Genomic DNA, 19,950 nt, shown 5'->3' on the forward strand with positions numbered 1-19,950 from the left:
GATTTAATGTGACTGAATGTCTACAGCTGCCATCCATCAGACTGCTAGGCCTGCGAGTGTCATAACCAATTACCATAGTTCTAGCATCTGGCTGGAGGCTAAACTCTAGTCAGATGTTAACTAGATTAAAATGTAGCCTAGTGTGACAGTCACGCAATCCCAGATCAACCCTTAGCCAATACCCCCTAGGCCTAGGTATATGATTGAATTGATAAACACTATATGGTAATAGCTCCACCTCAACCTCTGATGGAAGTTGATCAATTGTACTTACACCGAACCAATGCCTTCAGATCTACACAATTGTCTTGGGGTTCAGGTCTATGGGGATTAGGATTTGGCTTTATCGCTCTCTCTTTAGATCTCTCTCTCTTAAACTTCTGTTTTTCTTACAGGCTGGAATGTTCATGTACTGCAGGGTCTTGACCCGATAAAGGGAATTTTAAAATTCAGAATCTTTCTCTCCCTCTATCCGTCTCCCCCTCCTGCTCTCTCTCCCTATAACTAATTTGCAGTTATGCTTATACATATTCAATTTCAGATGTGAAATCCTGCTAACCTCTCTCTTAAACACACACGTCCCCCATAAAACCTGAATTATACATCCCTTATCATCATACATTTACATTCATTAATGCAACATTTCTAGCTGACTAGGTTTTCATCATTTTACATTGACATTTTTAGATAGTAAAGGTACTGTGTAAGTTCTACATGTGTTACCATAAATGATTGTGTGTGTGCATGTGCATGTGCGCATGTGTGTGCGTGTGTGTGTGTGTGTCTCACCTGGTCTTGGGTGATGTCGTCAGCCATTCTTCATGTTTCTCAAATGTGATCAGATACGCCGCAATCTCCTGGAGAGAGGGAGAGAAATTAGAGACCTTACAGTGTTTGTGCATGTGTGAGGATGTTTCTAGATGACCTGCTGATGACCACTGCCAGACTGTCACTCTCTTATCGCCATAGTGACACTCAGGAGCCCTGGCCACTGAGCAGCCAGTCAGGAGAGAGATTAAAAACACCATCTGGAGAAACAACCAATCAGACACTCTTGATTGACCCAGGTCACTCTCCACTGCGGACAAAAAGCTCAGAGCACACACGCGCACACCCACACACACACACACACACACACACACACACACACACACACACACACACACACACACACACACACACACACACACACACACACACACACACACACACACACACACACACACACTCACTCACTCACTCACTCACTCTGCAGGTAAGAAGGTGTAGAGAGATAAGAGCTGTGTGTGTGTGTGTGTGTGTGTGTGTGTGTGTGTGTGTGTGTGTGTGTGTGTGTGTGTGTGTGTGTGTGTGTGTGTGTGTGTGTGTGTGTGTGTGTGTGTGTGTGTGTGCACTGAGAGCAGAAAAGTTCACTCTGAAAGTTTCTGTGTAGATAACATATAGAGCCCAAGCTCCACTCATCAGCCATCCTGAGTTCAACAAGCTCTCACAGTCTCACTGCAGAATTAGACGTTTATTCACGTTTCTCCAAACTTCAAATTTACTCCAAACATTAAGAGTTAATGTTTTGGATAGGGTTGAAACATTAAGCTTAGGCACTTATTCCGAATGGTTTAAGGTAAGGGTTCATGTTTGGGATAGGGTTAAAACCCCCAAAATTAAAACAATTGTCCACCACTCGGATCGAACACCCCCTCGTCCGCCACCCTCGTCCACAACACCCTAGCCAAACCCAAGTCTACTTGATGGTAATAGTGCTCACGGTTGCCCCTAGTGGCCTGTTTTGAAGGCATTTCCCGCCATCCTTTCAAAATCACTCACAGCGATCTGCCTGCCTGAGCTTACCTTGCAGTACCTTTCTAACCATCTCTCTCTCTCTGTTTCTCTGTCCACCCTTCCCCTATTTCTGTTTCTGTTAACAATGAGAAGATGATGCTACACACACACACACACACACACACACACACACACACACACACACACACACACACACACACACACACACACACACACACACACACACACACACACACACACACACACACACACACACAAAATGACTTTAACTCATTTGAAACCTGTAACCATTCCCTTTCCTCTGTGCAATCTTTCAACTCTTACTTTCTCCTTTCTTTGTGAAATGCAAATTGTCAATCAGCTGTTTGAAATGTACTATGAAGAGGCGCAAGAACACACACACACACACACACACACACACACACACACACACACACACACACACACACACACACACACATACACACACACACACACACACACACACACACACACACACACACACACACACACACACACACACACACACACACACACACACAGAGAGATACAGGAGAAGAAGGTACCATAGCTACAGAGAAGGCACTTAGTATGATTGCTTTTCCCTCTCTCTCTCTGTGTGTGTGTGTGTGTGTGTGTGTGTGTGTGGTGTGTGTGTGTGTGTGTGTGTGTGTGTGTGTGTGTGTGTGTGTGTGTGTGTGTGTGTGTGTGTGTGTGTGTGTGTGTGTGTGTAAGCTTCTGTGCTTCGGACCCTGTTGAACATGAATCATGGGCACCTCTGTTAAATCCAGCCAATGATGTATAGAATGGTTGGTTGTTTAGCAACAAAACCAACGCATGCGCAACTATGGGGAAAAACAGAAGGTGTTGGCTTAAAAAGTTTACATGTTGTCAACAATGGTTCCTCTCCAATGTGTATTGAAAACTTAAATATATTTGCCCAATGAGCAGTTGCTGTCTCGCAAATACATCTTTACAGTTGTTGATTAGCTAGATAGTATTTTTCCCCCATATTATTAGCATTGACATGTAATCAGTCAAAACACCTCAAAACAAGACATGGTATCAAGAACAAGATAAAACTAGCTGAAACGAACCACCATGTTTCCCCACTTGGCAGCTTCTTGTCATCGTTGCTAGCTATCTGGAAATCCAGAATCACAACAACAAAAAGCCTTCTGCCCCATTGAAGTGCGTAGATGGTTTTCGTGACGTTTTCAGTGCATTCGGAAAGTATTCAGACCCCTTGACTTTTTCAAAATGTTGTTACATTACAGCCTTATTCTAAAATGTATTAAAGAAACACAAATCCTCATCAATCTACACACAATGCCCCATAAAGACAAAGCGAAAACAGGTTTTTAGAATCTTTTGCAAAAATAACCAGAAAAACAGAAAAGCCTTATTTACATAGGTATTCAGACCCTTTGCTGTGAGACGTGAAATTAAGCTCAGCTGCATCCTGTTTCCACTGATCATCCTTGAGATGTTTCTACCACTTGATTGGAAAGGCACACACCTGTCTATATACAGTTGAAGTCGGAAGTTTACATACACTTAGGTTGGAGTCATTAAAACTCGTTTTTCAACCACTCCACAAATTTCTTGTTAACAAACTATAGGTTTGGCAAGTCAGTTAGAACATCTACTTTGTGCATGACACAAGTCATTTTTCCAGTAATTGTTTTAAGACAGATTATTTCACGTATAATTCACTGTATCAATATTCCAGTGGGTCAGAAGTTTACATACACTCAGTTGACTGTGCCTTTAAACAGCTTGGAAAATTCCAGAAAATCATGTCATGGCTTTAGAAGCTTCTGATAGGCTAATTGACCTCATTTGAGTCAATTCGAGGTGTACCTGTGGATGTATTTCAAAGCTTACCTTCAAACACAGTGCCTCTTTGCTTGACATCATGGGAAAATCAAAAGAAATCAGCCAAGACCTCAGAAATAAAACTCCACAAGTCTGGTTCATCCTTGTGAGCAATTTCCAAACACCTGAAAGTACCACATTCATCTGTACAAACAATAGCACGCAAGTATAAACACCATGGGACCACGCAGCCGTCATACCCCTCAGGAAGGAGAGGCGTTCTGTCTCCTAGAGATGAACGTACATTGGTGCGAAAAGTGCAAATCAATCCCAGAACAACAGCAAAGGACCTTGCTGGAGGAAACAAGTACAAAAGTATCTATATCCACAGTAAAAACGAGTCCTATATCGACATAACCTGAAAGGCCGCTCAGCAAGGAAGAAGCCACTGCTCCAAAACCACCATAAAAAAGCCAGACTACGGTTTGCAACTGCACATGGGGACAAAGATCGTACTTTTTGGAGAAATGTCCTCTGGTCTGATGAAACAAAAATAGAACTGTTTGGCCATAATGACCATCGTTATGTTTGGAGGAAAAAGGGGGAGGCTTGCAAGCCGAAGAACACCATCCCAACCATGAAGCACGGGGGTGGCAGCATCATGTTGTGGGGGTGCTTTGCTGCCCTGGATTACCGACCTCTGCCTGCGCTTGACCTGTCGCCTGCCTGCCCCCTTTTTTTGTTAATAAACATCTGTTATTCGAACTGTCTGCATCTGGGTCTTATCCTGAGGTATGATATGCTTGGAGGTTGCCAAAGGCACCTAAAGGACTCTCAGACCATGAGAAACAAGATTCACTGGTCTGACGAAACCAAGATTGATGTCTTTGGCCTGAATGCCAAGCGTCACGTCTGGAGGAAACCAGGCACCATCCCTACGGTTAAGTATGGTGGTGGCAGCATCATGCTGTGGGGATGTTTTCAGTAGCAGGGACTGGGAGACTAATCAAGATCGAGGGAAAGATGAACTGAGAAAAGTACCTGCTCCAGAGAGCTCAGGACCTCAGACTGGGGCGAAGGTTCACCTTCCAACAGGACAACGACCCTAAGCACACAGCCAAGACAACGCAGGAGTGGCTTTGGGACAAGTCTCTGAATGTGCTTGAGTGGCCCAGCCAGAGCCCGGACTTGAACCCAATCGAACATCTCTGGAGTGACCCGAAAATAGCTGTGCAGTGATGCTCCCCATCCAACCTGACAGAGCTTGAAAGGATCTGCAGAGAAGAATGGGAGAAAATCCCCAAATACAGGTGTGCCAAGCTTGTAGCGTCATACCCAAGAAGACAAGGTTGTAATAGTTGTCAAAAGTGCTTCAACAAAGTACTGAGTAAAGAGTCTGAATACTTATGTAAACTTGATATTTCAGTTTTGTATTTTAAATAAATTAGCAAAGAATGTGCTTTGTCATTATGGGGTATTGTGTGTAGACTGATGAGAATAATGCTGTAACGTAACAAAATGTGGAAAAAGTCAAGTGGTCTGAATACTTTCCAAATGCACTGTAAACCCTATATTGCTGATGCCATTTATTGGCCAATGAGAGGCTTTGAATCCACCAGTCGGCCATACTGGCACTCCCCAGAAGAAAGTTTTGTCTACATGGGATACGTCTTTTGTCACGTTTACTTTTTTGTAGCAGGTTAACAACAAAGGCAGCAGGTTAAGAGAATTGACGTAGCAGGTTAGGAGAATTTGGTTAAGGTTAGGAAAAGAGTTAGGGTTAGCTAAAATGCTAAAGAATATCAACTTTTGACGTTAATTTGCCAAAAGACATGACCACAGAAGAAATAGTCCTCCATAGGAATGAATGGAATTCTAAAATTGTTCAATTAAATGTTCAAGGACAAAATTACATACAGTAACCGTAAATTGAAAATGACAAGTAAAAGTGAAAGTCCTCCATTAAAATACTATTTGAGTAAAAGTCTTAAAGTATTTGGTTTTAAATATACTTAAGTATCAAAAGTAAAAGGAATTGCTAAAATATACTAAAGTATCAAAAGTAAAGGTATGAATGATTTCCCATTCCTTATAAACAAAGCAAAAAACGAAATCACCTCACACTGTCAACTGCGCTTATTTTCAGCAAACTTAACATGTGTAAATATTTGTATGAACATGACAAGATTCAACAACTGAGACATAAACTGAACAAGTTCCACAACAGAAATTGAATAATGTGTGCCTGAACAAAGGGGGGGTCAAAATCAAATGTAACAGTCAGTAACTGGTGTGGCCACCAGCTGCATTAAGTACTGCAGTGCATCTCATCCTCATGGACTGCACCAGATGTGCCAGTTCTTGTTGTGAGATGTTACCCCTGTCTTCCATCAAGGCACCTGCAAGTTCCCGGACATTTCTGGGGAATGGCCCTAGCCCTCACCCTCCGATCCAACAGGTCCCAGACGTGCTGAATGGAATTGAGATCCAGGCTCTTCGCAGGCCATGGCAGAACACTGACATTCCTGTCTTGCAGGAAATCACGCACAGAACGAGCAGTATGCCTGGTGGCATTGTCATGCTGGAGGGTCATGTCAGGATGAGCCTGCAGGAAGGGTACCATATGAGGGAAGAGGATGTCTTCCCTGTAACGCACAGCGTTGAGATTGCCTGCAATGACAACAAGCTCAGTCCAATGATGCTGTGACACACCGCCCCAGACCATGACCGACCCTCCACCTCCAAATTGATCCCGCTCCAGAGTACAGCCCTCGGTGTAACGCTCATTCCTTCGACGATTAATGCGAATCCGACCATCACCCCTGGTGAGACAAAACCGTGACTCGTCAGTGAAGAGCACTTTTTGCCAGTCCTGTCTGGTCCAGCGACGGTGGGTTTGTGCCCATAGGCGACGTTGTTGCCGGTGATGTCTGGTGAGGACCTGCCTTACAACAGGCCTACAAGCCCTCAGTCCAGCCTCTCTCAGCCTATTTCGGACAGTCTGAGCACTGATGGAGGGATTGTGCGTTCCTGGTGTAACTCGGGCAGTTGTTGTTGCCATCCTGTACCTGTCCCGCAGGTGTGATGTTTGGATGTACCGATCCTGTGCAGGTGTTGTTACACGTGGTCTGCCACTGCGAGGACGATCAGCTATCCGTCCTGTCTCCCTGTGGCTCTGTCTTGGGCGTCTCACAGTACGGACATTTCAACTTATTGCCCTGGCCACATCTGCAGTCCTCATGCCTCCTTTCAGCATGCCTAAGGCACGTTCACACAGATGACCAGTCTTTCTTTTGGTGTTTTTCAGAGTCAGTAGAAAGGCCTCTTTAGTGTCCTATGTTTTCATAACTGTGACCTTATTGCCTACCGTCTGTAAGCTGTTAGTGTCTTAACGACCGTTTCTCATGGTTCATTGAACAAGCATGGGAAACAGTGTTTAAACCCTTTACAATGAAGATCTGTGAAGTTATTTGGATTTGTATTTTAAAAAAAAAATGTTTACCCCTTTTTCGTGGTATCCAATTGGTAGTAGTTACAGCCTTGTCTCATCGCTGCAACTCCCATACGGACTCGGGAGAGGCAAAGGTCGAGAGCCATGCCTCCTCCGAAACACAACCCAACCAAGCCACACTGCTTCTTGACACAATGCCCATTCAACCCGGAAGCCTGCCGCACCAATGTGTCGGAGGAAACACCGTACACCTGGCGACCTTGTCAGCCTGCACTGCGCCCAGCCCGCCACAGGAGTCGCTAGTGTGCAATGAGACAAGGATATCCCTGCCGGCCAAACACTCCCTAACCCGGACGACGCTGGGCCAATTGTGCACCACCACATGGGCCTCCCGGTGGCAGCCGGCTGCGACAGAGCCTGGACTCAAACCCAGAATCTCTGGTGGCACAGCTAGCCCTGCGATGCAGTGCAGTGCCTTAGACCACTGCGCCACCCGGGAGGCCTTATTTGGATTTTTACTAATTATCTTTGATAGACAGGGTCCTGAAAAAGGGACATTTATTTTTTTGCTGAGTTTATTATGCAAACCAGACAGCACATTTTCTTGTGTTTTAAATATTTACGGATAGCCAGGGGCACATTCCAACACTCAGATATTAATTTACAAATGAAGCATTTGTGTTTAGTGAGTCTGCCAGATCAGAGGCAGTAGGGATGACCGGGGATATTTTCTTGATAAGTGGGTGAATTGGACCATTTTCCTGTCAAAATGTAACGAGTACTTTTGGGTGTCAGGGTGGAGTAAAAAGTACATTATTTTCTTTAGGAATGTAGTGAAGTAAAAGTAAAAGTTGTCAAAAAATATAAATAGTAAAGTAAAGTACAGATACCCCCAAAAAACAACTTAAGTTTTGGACTTGGTATTTTTACTTAAGTACTTTACACCATTGGTTGTGACAAGGTAGGGGTGGTATACAGAAGATAGTCCTATTTGGTAAAATTCCATGTCCATATTATGGCAAGAACAGATCAAATAAGCAAAAAGAAATGACAGTCCATCATTACTTTAAGATATGAAGGTCAGTCAATGCTGAAAATTTAAAGAACTGAACGTTTCTTCAAGCGCAGTCACAAAAACCATCAAGCACTATGATGAAACTGGCTCTCATGAGGATCGCCACAGGAAAGGAAGACCCAGAGTTATCTCTGCTGCAGAATATAAATTCATTAGAGTTAACTGCACTTCAGATTGCAGTCCAAATAAATGCTTCACAGAGTTCAAGTTACAGACATCAACTGTTCAGAGGAGACTGCATGAATCAAGCCTTCATGGGTGAACTGCTGCAAAGAAACCACTACTAAAGGACACCAATAAGAACAAGAGACTTGCCTAGGCCAAGAAACACGAGCAATGGACATTAGACCGGTAGAAATCTGTCCTTTGGTCTGATGAGTCCAAATGTGAGATTTTGGGTTCCAACCGCCGTGTCTTTGTGAGATGCAGAGTAGGTGAACAGATGATCTCCACATGTGTGGTTCCCACCGTGAAGCATGGAGGGAGAGGTGTGATGGTGATGGCGATGGTGCTTTGCTGGTGACACTGTCTGTGATTTATTTAGAATTCAAGGCACACTTAACCAGCATGGCTACCACAGCATTCTGCAGTGATACAACATCCCATCTGGTTTGCGCTTATCGGGACTATCATTTGTTTTTCAACAGGACAATGACCCAAATCACACCTCCAGGCTGTGTAAGGGCTATTTGACCAAGAAGGAGAGTGATGGAGTGCTGCATCAGATGACCTGGCCACCACAATCGCCCGACCTCAACCAAAATGAGATGGTTTGGGATAAGTTGAACCGCAGATTGAAGGAAAAGCAGCCAACAAGTGCTCAGCATGTGGGAACTCCTTCAAGACTGTTGGAAAAGCATTCCTCATGAAGATGGTTGAGAGAATGCCAAGAGTGAGCAAAGCTGTCATCAAGGCAAAGGGTGGCTACTTTGAGGAATCTAAAATCCAAAATATATTTTTGATTTGTTTAACACTTTTTGGTTACTATGTGATTCCATATGTGTTTTTTTTCATAGTTTTGATGTCTTCACTGTTATTCTACAATGTAGAAAATAGTAAAAATATAGAAAACCCCTTGAATGAGTAGGTGTGTCCAAACTTTTGACTGGTACTGTATATTTAAGTATTTTTGTTGTTGTAGTGGGGACATTTTTATGTTTAGCTCACATAATATAATTTACAAAGTATGCATTAAGGCAGTGCTATTTGTAAAAAAAAATAAGAAATGTAACAAAAAATCAAGAGTACGGATTATATTTGGGAGAATAGAAAAAAGTTTTTGATAAAGATAATTTGAAAAATACTAGAGATATAAGAGATGAACATGTAATGAATTGAAGGTTATTTGCTGATGTAAAAATCTAATTGTACCAATTTTAAGGCTGTGTTATTGTGGTGGAGTGGGGTCACAAGAACTTATTGTGAAACAATGGGGCCTCCAGACATTCTGGTGAAAAAAATAGGGTCCCAGCTGAAAAAAGTTTGAATACCACTGCATTAAGGTGTCTGTAGTAGAATGCACTTGGCAAAAACAAACGTAGACATTAACAAATGCATTATTATAGCTTCCCAAATATTTTGGGGGACTCCCAAGATGGAGTTGCGATGGCTTCAAAACACCGTCCCCTATCAGAGGATGTTAGCGGAGCGTAATTTGGCTGGAGCATGGAGCGGATCTAGAAAATGTTGGAGTGTCCGCCTTCTATTTCGCTCCAATTTCACTCTGGTGCCACTCAACCACAAGATCTGGACATGCTCTGCATTTTTCATGTCTTTCACCACTTTTCTTTTAATTAGGCATATTCTGTTTTATTTATTTCGCCTACCCCCCCACTAATGCGCAGAGATGATGATATGAGTCAACCAAGAAATAGTTCACACAGCCTGTGTAATTGATAATAAGACAGGAATGAGCCCATGCAGCAGCACTGGAGATGTTTAGATGTGTATACAGGCTATGTTAAAAATGAAGAATCTAACTTTGTAACAGTGCTAAAGTTGTCTATCAACTGTAAAATGTGAGCGTAACAGAACCAGTTACAACTGAAGTATCTGATAATCAATAGATTAGAGAAAAAGCTATTTGTTTTTTAACATAGCGGCCGCTAATCAACAGGTAGGTCCTTGTTTAATAGCATAGGTTGTTGAAATGTTGAAGGTTATTACGATCGCCTACTTCAAAAACAAATAGTACATAGTCACAAAAGTAGATGGGATGTTTGTAAAATTATCTTTCAAACAAAAAATGAATAGAGCGAATTTGGAGCTGCAGTTTTTTTGCGGACATTGAGTGCCGGAGCTCAACTCTGCTCACATACTCTGCCCCGTCAGTCATCTAGTGTATATACACTTGAAGTCAGAAGTTTACATACACTTAGGTTGGAGTCATTAAAACTTGTTTTTCAACCACTCCACAAATTTCTTGTTAACAAACTATAGGTTTGGCAAGTCGGTTAGGACATCTACTTTGTACATGAAACAAGTAATTTTTCCAACAATTGTTTACAGACAGATTATTTCACTTATAATTCACTGTATTCCAGTGGGTCAGAAGTTTACATACACTAAGTTGACTGTGCCTTTAAACAGCTTGGAAAATTCCAGAAAATTATGTCATGGCTTTAGAAGCTTCTGATAGGCTTATTGACATCATTTGAGTCAATTGGAGGTGTACCTGTGGATGTATTTCAAGGCCTACCTTCAAACTCAGTGCCTATTTGCTTGACATCATGGGAAAATCAAAAGAAATCAGCCAACACCTCAGAAAAAAATTGTAGACCTCCACAAGTCTGGTTCATCCTTGGGAGCAATTTACAAACACCTGAAGGTACCACATTCATCTGTACAAACAATAGCACGCAAGTATAAACACCATGGGACCACGCAGCCGTCATACCACTCAGGAAGGAGACGCATTCTGTCTCCTAGAGATGAACGTACTTTGGTGCGAAAAGTGCAAATCAATCCCAGAACAACAGCAAAGGACCTTGTGAAGATGCTGGAGGAAACAGGTACAAAAGTATCTATATCCACAGTAAAAGCGAGTCCTATATCGACATAACCTGAAAGGCCGCTCAGCAAGGAAGAAGCCACTGCTCAAAAACAACAATAAAAAAGCCAGACTATGGTTTACAACTGCACATGGGGACAAAGATCGTACTTTTTGGAGAAATGTCCTCTGGTGTGATGAAACAAAAATAACTGTTTGGCCATAATGACCATGGTTATGTTTGGAGGAAAAAGGGGGAGGCTTGCAAGCCGAGGGAAACACCATCCCAACCGTGAAGTACGGGGGTGGAAGCATCAGATTGTGGGGGTGCTTTGCTGCAGGAGGGACTGGTGCACTTCACAAAATAGATGGCATCATGAGGAGAGAAAATTACGTGGATATATTGAAGCAACATCTCAAGACATCAGTCAGGAAGTTAAAACTTTGTCGCAAATGGGTCTTCCAAATGGACAATGACCCCAAGCATGCTTCCAAAGTTGTGGCATAATGGCTTAAAGACAACAAAGTCAAGGTATTGGAGTGGCCATCACAAACCCCTGACCTCAATCCCATAGAAAATTGGTGGCCAAAACTAAAAAAGTGTGTGTGAGCAAGGAGGCCTACAAACCTGACTCAGTTACACCAGCTCTGTCAGGAGGAATGGGCCAAAATTCACCCAACTTATTGTGGGAAGCTTGTGGAAGGCTACCCGAAAGGTTTGACCCAAGTTAAACAATTTAAAGGCAATGCTACCAAATACTAACTGAGTGTATGTTAACTTCTGACCCACTGGGAATGTGATGAAAGAAATTAAAGCTGAAATAAATCATTCTCTCTGCTATTATTCTGACAATTCACATTCTTAAAATAAAGTGATGATCCTAACTGACCTAAGACTGGAAATTTGAGTTTAAATGTATTTGGCTAAGGTGTAGGTAAACTTCCGACTTAAACTGTATATAAATCATTCACCCCACTGCGAAATTCGACATACGTCCAAGTAAGCAGGATTTTGGGACATGACTTCAAAACCGGCCACTAGGGGCAACGGTGAGGGCTATTACTTTCAACTTAACCTTCGAAATTTGACGTTTAAGGGCAAACGTCCAATTCTGCAGTGAGACTGTGAGAGCTTGTTGGTTAACCCACATCTCTAGAGCTGGAGACTGGGCTGGGGGACACATACCCAGCCCTGAAATCTTCTGAAAACACACACACACACACATACACACACACACACACACACACACATATACACACATATACACACATATACACACATATACACACACACACACACACACACACACACACACACACACACACACACACACACACACACACACACACACACACACACACACACACTCGGTCTCTTCTCTCTCTACACATCTCTCTATCTCTTCTCACCTCTTTCCCCCCTCTCTCTCTCTCACACACACACACACACACACACACACACACACACACACACACACACACACACACACACACACACACACACACACACACACACCACACACACACACACACACACACACACACACACACACCTCATTCATTTATTAATCTATTCATTAACTCAAATGACCAATGGCTGTGGGTCCCCTGTGTACTTTCAGAGAGACACAGAGAGAGAGAGAGAGAGAGAGAGAGAGAGAGAGGAGAGAGAGAGAGAGAGAGAGAGAGAGAGAGAGCAATTAAAGACTTACCACCAAAGAGCCGTTAAAACGCAAAAGGGAGACGTCAGCTGAAAGAGCAGGCTGACACACATTACACACACATTACACACACACACACACACTGAGAGCGTGGCTGTGAAGGTCGATTCTTAGGAAGTTACTGCCAGTCAGTCCCTACGGAAACCAGTGATGGAATGCTCTGAGCACACAGTGCGACACATCCACCTATCAGAAATACTGTGTGTGTGTGTCTGTGTGTACAGGGACCAGGGACACACCAGGGACCTAGTCCAGAAACCCAGTCCTGATAGGAATACCTGACCCCTCCCTTTCCACACACGCAGGTACACACACACACACACGCACGCGCACACAGACACACATACATGTTTACACATACGTACAAATGCCATAGTAAAAGTTTGAATGGTTCTGCAGTTTAGATGTATCAGCATTGCTTCAACCACTAAGGGTCTTGATCAGTCGAGACCATGCCCTAAAACTAAAAGTAAGGCAGTATTCAGAAAGGTAACAGGTATTTCTCTTCTCTTTCATGTTGTTCTAAATAGGCCATGGTCTGTTGTTGGCTGCTCTGACTCTCAGGTTAACAAAGTGTGTGTTTTGTTGCTAACTGTGTGTGAAATGGTGCTAGAGACAGACAATACGGAACATAGTGTGTGAGTGGGAAGATGAATTTGAAGGAGAGCAAGAGCCAAAGGGGAATCTAACTCCCCCACACACATCACAAATACAGTCTCTAAAACAATACAGGGAAAAATAACACAAAAGAGTAAGAACACCAAAACACGTGCATTACACACACAAACTGTATACACATGGTCAGTGAAGTAGGACCAGCATCGCGCACACACACGTAAAGTAACACACACACATAAAGTAACACACACGTAAAGTAACACACACACGTAAAGTAACACACACACACGTAAAGTAACACACACACACGTAAAGTAACACACACGTAAAGTAACACACACGTAAAGTAACACACACGTAAAGTAACACACACACGTAAAGTAACACACACATGTAAAGTAACACACACGTAAAGTAACACACACACGTAAAGTAACACACACACGTAAAGTAACACACACGTAAAGTAACACACACGTAAAATAACACACACACGTAAAGTAACACACACACGTAAAGTAACACACACATGTAAAGTAACACACACGTAAAGTAACACACACACGTAAAGTAACACACATGTAAAGTAACACACACACGTAAAGTAACACACACACGTAAAGTAACACACACGTAAAGTAACACACACACGTAAAGTAACACACACGTAAAGTAACACACACGTAAAGTAACACACACACGTAAAGTAACACACACACGTAAAGTAACACACACACGTAAAGTAACACACACATGTAAAGTAACACACACACGTAAAGTAACACACACATGTAAAGTAACACACACACAACCCACTGGGAAAAGACGTCAATTCAACGTCTATTCAACGGTGATTCTGATGAATACCAAACACCAACCAGTGTGTGCCCAGTGGGATACGACACTTACAAAGCAATCTCATTAGTGGAAATCACTCAGCTGTAACAACGGCAATGTCTCATGCCAGTAAACACCCAAAACACCACATACAAGTTAATTATACATTAATCACACACACACACACACATTGTTTTACTATCCTTGTGGGGACAAACAATTGATTCCCATTCAAAATCCTATTTTCCCTAACTTTTAACCAAACCATAAGCTTAACTCCAAACCCCTAACCCTGACTCCTAAACCGAACCTCTAGCCCTAATTGTAACTCTAATCTTAAACCTAACCCCTAAGCCTATGATACCCTTTTTCCTTGTGGGGACCAGCGAAATGTCCCTGAATTATTCTTGTTTTACTATCCTTGTGAGGACTTCTGGTCCCCACAAGGATAGAAAGACCAAACACACGCACACACACACACACACACACACACACACACACACACACACACACACACACACACACACACACACACACACACACACACACACACACACACACACACACAGAGAGAGAGCATATCAGAAGATAGAAAGTCATTAGGACAGTAAAAGAACAGCCAACAACAGGAACAATAGCAGTGCCAGAAACAAAGGAGAGTTGAAGGATTCCCACAGCAATCAGAGACATCTGGGGATAACAACACTTTGTTAGTTATCAAAGTCCTCTACTCTCTCTTTCTCTCTCATCGAAATAGGCAATTAAGATACTCAAACACCCATACATACAAGCCATATACAGTATAAACCATCCCAGTATAAACAATGATGTAAAGAATATAAAGAATGATGGAGGAAAGAGAGAAAGAGAATGGAGAGAGATGGATAGATGTATTATTGACTGTGTGTTTTTGTGTGTGACTGTGAGTGTGTTTGTGCACAGGTGTCTGTGTAACTGTGTGAGAGATGACGCAGGTGTATTTTTCTTTTTGAGAATTCTAAGGGCACTTTCTGAAGACTTTCTGACAGGCATTATCAAAGACACCCTCAGCAGGGGTCCACACATTGTCTGAGACGCAACTCACTTGTTGCAGGCTTTGATGTTTGCCACTTATCTTCCCCCTACAGAGTGCCGCACATAATGCAAATAGAGAGTGAGAGAGGGGGGGAGAGAGAAAGAGGCGAGGAGGGATAGAGAGATGTGGAGAGAGAAGAGACAGACAGGTGTGTGTGTGTGTGTGTGTGTGTGTGTGTGTGTGTGTGTGTGTGTGTGTGTGTGTGTGTGTGTGTGTGTGTGTGTGTGTGTGTGTGTGTGTGTGTGTGTGTGTGTGTGTGTGTGTGTGAGAGAGAGAGAGAGGGGGGAAAGAGGTGAGGAGGGATAGAGAATGTGGAGAGAGAGAAGAGACAGAGTGTGTGTGTGTGTGTGTGTGTGTGTGTGTGTGAGAGAGAGAGGAGAGGTGAGGAGGGATAGAGAGATGTGGAGAGAGAGAAGAGACAGAGTGTGTGTGTGTGTGTGTGAGAGAGAGAGAGAGAGAGAGAGAGCGAGAGGGGGGGAAAGAGGTGAGGAGGGATAGAGAATGTGGAGAGCGAGAAGAGACAGACCGAGTGTGTGTGTGGTGTGTGTGTGTGTGTGTGTGTGTGTGTGTGTGTGTGTGTGTGTGTGTGTGTGTGTGTGTGTGTGTGTGTGTGTGTGTATATATATGTGTGTGCGAGAGAGAGCGTTGTCTGGGTTTGGCCGCGGTAGGCCATCATTGTAAATAAGAATTTATTCTTAACTGAATTGCCTAGTTAAATAAAGGTTACATTTAAAAAAAAGGCTGCCATAGGCATCCCTGTCTTTCAAGAGAAGGCAGGCTATGTGCACACTGCCCACAAAATGAGGTGGAAACTGAGCTGCACTTCCTAACCTCCTGTCAAATGTATGACCATATTAGAGACACATATTTCTCTCAGATTACACAGATCCACAAAGAATTAGAAAACAAACCTAATTTTGATGAACTTCCATATCTACTGGGTGAAATACCAGTGTGACATCACAGCAGCAAGATTTGTGACCTGTTGCCAGAAGGGTCAACCAGTGAACAACAAACACCATTGTAAATTCAACCAATATTTATGTTTATTTATTTTCCCTTTTGTACTTTACTATTTGCATATCGTCACAACACTGTATATAGACATTATGACATTTTAAATGTATTTATTATTTTGGAACTTCTATGAGTGTAATGTTTACTGTTAATTTGTATTGTTTATTTAACTTTTGTTTATTATCTACTTCACTTGCTTTGGCAATGTTAACATATGTTTCCCATGCCAATAAAGCCCTTGAATTGAATTTTGAGAGAGAGAGAGAGAGAGAGAGAGAGAGAGAGAGAGAGAGAGAGAGACAGAGGGAGACACACAGAGAGAGAGAGAGAGAGAGACACAGAGAGAGAGAGACACAGAGAGAGAGAGAGAGACAGAGAGACAGACAGGCAGACAGACAGACAGACAGACAGACAGACAGACAGACAGACAGACAGACAGACAGACAGACAGACAGACAGACAGACAGACAGACAGACAGACAGACAGACAGACAGACAGACAGACAGAGAGCGAGAGAGAGGGACATGAGTGATATTTCTTCTGTGTTACAGCTGGCGATATATTTATGTTTTAGCACAATGTTCCAAATGCCTGTATCGCAAGAATCTAGGTTTCCATTTTTGGTTTGTTTTTATGAGTGTTCTGTCTTTTTGGTATCGTCTTCTTCGCTCCTTCTGTGCTGTGTGCACCTTCCCATTCACAGACAGACACCAAGCCCATGCCACTCACAACAACAACAACAAAATATAACTTCTTCCTCTCTGTTAACAAGCAGTTTAAACTCGCTATTTGTATTTGAGGTTTGGTCCAACGGAATGGGTCATATGGACACCGAAACGCTTAGAGACATTATTTTACTGTAAGAGAGGAAAATGTAACCTTTCTAATGAGACCCTTTTATGTCTCAATTCCCAAAATGTAGAATAGAGCAGACCCTACTAAAACGAGAGTATCAATGAACATGACTGTGAAAAATGAATGCTCAGTTTCCGTTGCACGTGGCATTGAGTTACCACTAGCAGCATTTTAGCCATAGACTGTCATATGCTTTATAAATGTGCTTTATGCTTTACAGTCTGCTTTATAAATGTGCTTTATGCTTTACAGTCTGTGCTTTATAAATGTGCTTTATGCTTTACAGTCTGTGCTTTATAAATGTGCTTTATGCTTTACAGTCTGTGCTTTATAAATGTGCTTTATGCTTTACAGTCTGTGCTTTATAAATGTGCTTTATGCTTTACAGTCTGTGCTTTATAAATGTGCTTTATGCTTTACAGTAAAAATACCAATTTATATCAGGAATTGGCAACTTGTTCTCATTCTGAGAAATAAGCATCTCCTTAACCAGGTAGGCCACTTGATTTCAACATCTTAACAAATTGAACAGGCTATGTTGTTTAAACAGTTGGAGACTGTTAAAATAAATCCAGGTTGGCTGGACTTTAAATATAAAGATTAGCTGGCTACTCACTAAAACGTGGTCCTGTGTTAATGTTCTATACTGCCTGCTACAACAAGTTGGTCATTATCAGTGGATGTGCATGGTTCTGCTTAAATTTGTAACAAAAATTGCATTTTCATAGACAGACTTGAAAGCCAGATCAGTAAATTTAGCAAAAAAAGCATAATTTTACATGCAATGTATTGACCTTTAATTGTGCAACAAAGCTTATTTAGAGAAAACGTTAAAGAAATTGAGATATATATCCTGAATCGCCAATAAGTTTGAAAAAAATCGAGACATAATTTTTAGGCCATATCACCCAGCCTCTGTGTGTTGTGTGACTCATCCTGCACAGTAATGCTCTCAGTTCTAGAAGTTAATGTCGCACAGAGAGAGGGCTTTACAAGGTCTGTGTGTGTGTGTGTGTGTGTGTGTGTGTGTGTGTGTGTGTGTGTGTGTGTGTGTGTGTGTGTGTGTGTGTGTGTGTGTGTGCATGAGAGTGTGTGTGTGCATGAGAGTGTGTGTGTGTATGATTATACTTTCTTTAAAATCCTTTATAGAGCTCGCCAGCTTGTAGTCCTAAAAAAAAAAAAAATTGCAAGCATTTTCTATCTCTGGTTCGTTTGCCAATCCTATGGAGGAAAAACGCCGAAAATAAGGTTTGAGGTTAACACAAGCTTAGGATATCTTATATGTTTTGTTCTATAAGATAATATCAGTCAGTTAAAGGTCCAATGCAGCCATTTGTATCCCAATAGCAAATCCTTTCTGGCTAACAATGAAGTACCTTACTGTGATTGTTTTCAATTAAAATGGTAAAAAATAAACAAAAATAGCTTCTTAGCAAAGCAAGAATTTAGCTAGGACAGTCTGGGAGTGGGGTCTGAGTGGGGGTCTGAAAATTAGCTGCCATTGGCAGAGAGGTTTGAAACTCTCTTTCTTATTGTTCCATTAACTCATTTACCATGTGATGATGCCACCATGGAAGGCCAAGACTCAATCCCACCAAAACAATACTGAAATTTCAGGTGGTCTTTTCAAACAGCTCTTACACTAAGACGGCATTATCATCATGTTTACACTTTTACAGAATTATTCCAACCACATAGTGTGTAATTATATACAAAACACTGAAAAACCTTGTTTTGGACTGAAATGGGCCCTATGTGCTTGTTTTGATTACATAAATGCTTAAAAATTCACAAAAAGTGACATCAGCTAATCAAGATTATGTCATAGAACAAAACAAATAAGATCTCCTAAGCCTGTATTTGCCACAGCCCTTATTTTCAGCATTTATCCAAAACCCCTTCATTTCAGTTCCATTCATTCCCCCAAAGGCTTTGGCAAATGAGCCATGGTGTTGTTATCCTCCGTTAGCGCCTACAAAACGACACCATTACTATTGCTCTCTATATGACCTAATAGTGGGTGCATGCATGTATGCTGGTGATTTCCGGACATAGGTCTACTCTCAGAACTGTCCTTTGTAATGGATTAGAAAGGACAAAGACAGAGATACTTACAGAGAGGGTAAAGTAGAGCGAGAAAGTGAAAGAGAGGATAAAAGGAAGGATAGATGGTGAGAGAAAGTGAAAAGGAGAACTTATATTTTTATTTTATTTCACCTTCATTTAACCAGGTAGGCCAGTTGAGAACAAGTTCTCATTTACAACTGCGACCTGGCCAAGATAAAGCAAAGCAGTGTGACACAAACAACACAGAGTTACACATAAACAAACGTACAGTCAATAACACAATAGAAAATCTATATACAGTGTGTGCAAATGTAGTAAGATTAGGAAAGTAAGGCAATAAATAGGCCACAGTGGTGAAATAATTACAAATTAACAATTAAACACTGGAGGGATAGATGTGCAGAAGATGAATGTGCAAGTAGAGATACTGGGGTGCAAAGAAGAAGGAAATATATAACAATATGGGGATGAGATGGTTGGGGGGGCTATTTACAGATGGGCTGTGTACAGGTGCAATGATTGGTAAGCTGCTCTGACAGCTGATGCTTAAAGTGAGGGAGATATAAGACTCCAGCTTCAGTGATTTTTTTCAATTCATTCCAGTCATTGGCAGCAGAGAACTGGAAGGA

At 42.1% G+C, this 19,950-nt stretch overlaps 1 protein-coding gene across 4 annotated transcripts in view; it reads right to left on the reverse strand.

Annotated features, from left to right (window-relative positions):
- camta1b (calmodulin binding transcription activator 1b) overlaps positions 1–19,950 on the reverse strand; it is a 128,895-nt gene that overhangs the window by 35,726 nt on the left and 73,219 nt on the right. For all 4 annotated transcript variants that reach the window (XM_082967457.1, XM_082967456.1, XM_082967454.1 and 1 more), the window contains exon 4: positions 790–857. In XM_082967457.1, the coding sequence (XP_082823583.1) occupies positions 790–857 (68 nt within the window). The remainder of the gene's footprint in view (positions 1–789; positions 858–19,950) is intronic.

The sequence above is a fragment of the Salmo salar genome, chromosome 22 (assembly GCF_965601325.2).
Source record: "Salmo salar chromosome 22, fSalSal1, whole genome shotgun sequence".
NCBI lineage: Eukaryota > Metazoa > Chordata > Actinopteri > Salmoniformes > Salmonidae > Salmo > Salmo salar.